The 3,993-nt window shown below is 61.0% G+C and overlaps 1 protein-coding gene across 2 annotated transcripts in view; it reads right to left on the reverse strand.

Annotated features, from left to right (window-relative positions):
• GPIHBP1 (glycosylphosphatidylinositol anchored high density lipoprotein binding protein 1) overlaps nt 1-3,993 on the reverse strand; it is a 10,881-nt gene that overhangs the window by 2,531 nt on the left and 4,357 nt on the right. Inside the window, exon 1 of one of the 2 annotated variants that reach the window (XM_023520315.1) lies at nt 2,758-3,972. The exons of the other annotated variant lie outside the window; for it this stretch is intronic. Coding sequence (XP_023376083.1) covers nt 2,758-2,770 — 13 coding nt within the window. The 5' untranslated portion in view covers nt 2,771-3,972. Of the gene's footprint in view, nt 1-2,757; nt 3,973-3,993 lie in introns of those variants that run through there. 2 annotated transcript variants of the gene reach the window in all.

The following is a 3,993-nucleotide window of genomic DNA, read 5'->3' on the forward strand; positions in this document are numbered from 1 at the left end:
TGAGGCTGGGAGAGGAGAGGGAACCCCGAACCTTGCAGAGAGGCTGGGGCTGGGGGAAGAGGGGAGCCCCTGGGGCTGGGGCTTGGAGGTTGGGGGACCCGTGGGAGCCCAGGGCAGCCCCTACCCACCTCCCTCTGGCCTCTGGATCCAGCCTCAGTCCCTTTTTCTCCCTAAGCCACGTCCTGTCCCCAGAATGAGGGGTCTCTGGGGCCCCAAATTATGTGGTCCCCCATTGCTGCAGGGCTGTCCCCGAGCCCTAGGTACCTGGCTGCCTGCATAACAGCAGGGCGAGCAGGAGAGCTGCGAACACCTTCATCTCGCCAGGGAAGTGGAGCCAAGAGCAGCCAAGAGCGTTGGGGGGGGGCTCCCTGCAGGCCCTGGGCCCTGGCCCCGCCTCCTCACTCCAGCCTCGAACAATGGGACAGTTTCCCTCCCGGACTTCAGGGACCCAGGGGAAGGGAAGTCATGATGGTCGGCCTGGGGTGTCCTGTCCATCTGTGCCGCTCTGCCTGTCCTAGCTTGCTGGCCTTAGCGCCTGCAGAGCTGGCCTGGCGAGCCTGACCCTGGGCTGGGGTAGCACCTGACAGCTCCCCGCCCCACTTCTGGACCCCGCGAGACTCGAGCCCAGGACCTACAGCCAGAGGAGCTCGGTGTCAGGGACCCTCCAGCTGCAGACCACTGACCAGGCAGCTTCAATCCTGAGTCACGGTCTCTTTAAGAGTATTTTAAATAAAAACACAATGAAAGTCCCCCCCACATGCCTCCTCCTCCCCCAAGCCCTCCCCATGTGCTCGTCCGCTGCCTAGAATGCCGTTCAGTCACGGACTTGCAGCCCGTCCCCTCACTCGCTCCGATGTCACCTGCTCAGAGTGGCCTTCTCACGGCCGCCCGTTTCATGCCTACCCTTCCCAGGCCCTGGGCTGTGCAGAGTAAGGCCCTGTCCCCACTTCCGCCCCTTCCGCCCCTCTGGCTGCTGGGAGCCCGCCTTCCTCCGCTCACCCTTGACCCACAGCAGATGGCGCCACAGGCGTGGGCTGCTCCCTCTTCTGTCTCCTAGTTTTTTTTTTCCAATTAAAAAAAAATTGTGGTAAAGTGTACATAATAAACGTTTTCCCTCTTAACCGTTTTTACGCGCTGTCCAGGCACCGGGCACACGTGTGCATCTTCCCGCGCCGAGTCTCCGCGGGCAGCCTTTCGCGTGGACACAAGTGTCCACTTCCTTTGGGCAAACACCAACCCTGAGGCTGTCCCTAACATCCGTCCCCCTCCTCCTGGTGATCCGCCCCCCCGGGGGGCCCTGGCTCTGGGGAGGGGAGCTCAGGCGTGAGTTCACCACTGGTGCCTCGCCAGCCCCCCAGCTACAGGTCCAATGGGCACCCGATGCCACGTCTCCCATGGGGGCTTCCAAGGAAGTGCCCCCCTGAGTTCCTGGCCTCTGGGAGCCAGGTGGCAGCCCCCTAAGGAGCTCGGTTTGGGATGAAGCCCCGACGGCTGAAGCCAGAGCAGAGAAACGAAAGGAAGCAGGGCCCCGACACCGGCACGAAGCAGCCGTCGACCTCGCTCCAAGTCCGAGCTCCCTGGACCTCCAGCTCCTCCAGCCAGGGGCCCGCCCGTCCGCCGGTGCGAAGAGCCAGCCTCGGGCTCTCATGACGCCTCCGCCGAAACTTTGTTTTCTGTTTCCCTGATTCCTGCGATTCCTTTCATCTCCTCCCTTCTCTCTGTCGGTTTACGTCGCTCTCTCTGACTTCTCTAGATGGACGCACAGCTGATGAATTTCCAGCCACCTCTTCTGATATTTGCACTTAAGGGCAGCGTCTTCTTGTGGCCTCGAACTTAATGTGGTGAAGTGACCCTCTTTAGCTCAAGTAATTGTTTCTGCTCCCAGGGCTCCTTGCTGTGAATGCAGCCGCAGCAGCTTTCCGGCTGGCGTTGAGTGTTTTCATGTCCTTTCCCTGTACTTAAGCTGCACATGTGTCTCTCGTCACCGGCATAAACTCGTCTTTCTTTGTCTTTCCAGCGGAGCTTGTCACCCTTTTACATGTAACACAATTGCTGATGAAGTTGATTAAAATCTTTATGTGTTTTCTGCCTGTAAGTGCCTGTCCTTGCTCTGAGATGCCATCTTCTAGATAATTCCTACCCACCCCCCAAAAAACCCCAAACGCCCATGTCTCTGATGCTCATCCATCTGCCTCTGCCACCGTCTCTGCTCCTGGTCACCATTTCCCCTGCCATCCTGGTCATTCCCCTCAGCTAAGGACGTGGGTCCAGCGGGTTCAAGGTCTTCTCCACCCTGCTCCCCTGCCAGTGTGGGCTCTCGGGTCCTTGACCCCCTCACCTCCAGTGTCCTTTTCTTCTGCTTCGCCTCCCCAGCCCCTCCCGTGGTCACGAGAGCATGGCCTTTCTTGGCCACCTGCATCTCTGCCTCCAAACTTCGGCTCTCAGGGGTGAGACTGGGAGGTGGGACGAGGGGAGCCCCGTGAGGTAGGAGGTGGTGACGTAGCCCTAGAGGAGACAGGGAGCAGAGGTCCCCGCCGTCCACCTGCACCTGCCGTCTCGGACCCCACGGGACGCCCGCCTCGCGACCCTCACCGCCCCCCGCTCCCCGCCCGGCCTCCTTCCCTCGTCAGCCCTCGAGTCAATGCCGTCGGCCCCCTTCTCCCATGAGCGGCACACCCCAGCCCCACCCCACCTCTCCTCTGCACCCCATTGATGCGCACGGTGGAAAATCACAGCCACAGCAAACTGGCCTCAAACCTCTGAGGGTCATGGTCGCCCGGCAGCCCCCCCAGCAGCCTGTAGCGGTTCGTTCCCACTGTAGGCCGACGGCCTCTTCATGCCCTCTCCTCCCTCATTCTGTCCTCAGAGGTCAGCTTGGACCATAGGAGCCACCTGCCGGGAGACGTCCCTCAGCCAGTGCTGACTCCCACCTGCCTGTCCCTGCCCCACCCTGCCTGGTCCGCCCCTTGCTATGGAGAAGGTCCCCCTGCTCCCAGCGGACACCGACTCTGTTCCTCCTCACTTGTCTTCTCTGGACCGTCCTTCCCTGGGCGTGTCCCGCTCCCCAGCCTCACGCACCCTTCTCCAGTGCGCACACGGCGCCAGCATCCCTGGGGGAACCTCCTGCCCATTCCCGCTCCCCGCCTGTCTGGAACTGTGTCTTTTTCCTTCTCTTCTGCCTGTTCCTCCTGCTGCAACAAACCACAAACTCGATGACTTAAAACAACACAAAAGCTCTTGGGAGGGTCATTCCTGCCCTTCCAGTGTCTAGTGGCTCCAGGCTCGCCTTGGCCGCTCCCTGGGGGTCTGTGCACAGAGCTCCCCCTCCTTTCTCTTGTAAGGATGCCGGACATCGGATGCAGGGCCACCCTAAATCCAGGACGACCTCTTCTCTAGACTTAACACTGTCCACAAAGACGTTTTTCCAAACAAGGTCATGTTCACGGGTTCTGAGGGTTAGGCTTTGGACGGCCTTTGGGGGACCACCATCTCCCCTGCTCCAGCTCGTGACTCTCTTAAAGATGAGCCAAGCACAATCCTGCCCCCCCCGCCCCCGTTCTGGGGACCCCGGGGACGGGGACGTTCTCCACTTTGGAGTTTAGGGAGGAAGTGCTCGCTATGTGGATGACGCAGTGTCCCCGCTGACCCTTGGCTGGCCCTCTGGGTGAGGCCAGGAGCTGTTTTGGGGAACAGCCCTCGTTTAGAACACGGCCGGCAGCCGCGTCAGTCTCGATGATGTGGAGGGGTCTCGATGGCGTCAGCCAGCACACGCGGTAGGAGGCTCTGCTGCACGTCTCCACATGACCCCGACCTTGCCCTTCTCCCCCCCAGGGTCTGACCCAGAGGCCTGTCCCTTCTGCTTCTGGGCACAGGATACGTGGCCCCCAAAGGCTGGAGAGCAGCAACCTCTGACACTGTCCTTGGTTCTGACCACCTGGAAGAGGGCCCTGCTGTGGGTCAGCTTGCCGATCGTCCTGGTCCCTGAGAACAGTG

Source organism: Pteropus vampyrus, unplaced genomic scaffold, assembly GCF_000151845.1.
Source record: "Pteropus vampyrus isolate Shadow unplaced genomic scaffold, Pvam_2.0 Scaffold256, whole genome shotgun sequence".
In the NCBI taxonomy this organism is placed as follows: Eukaryota; Metazoa; Chordata; class Mammalia; order Chiroptera; family Pteropodidae; genus Pteropus; species Pteropus vampyrus.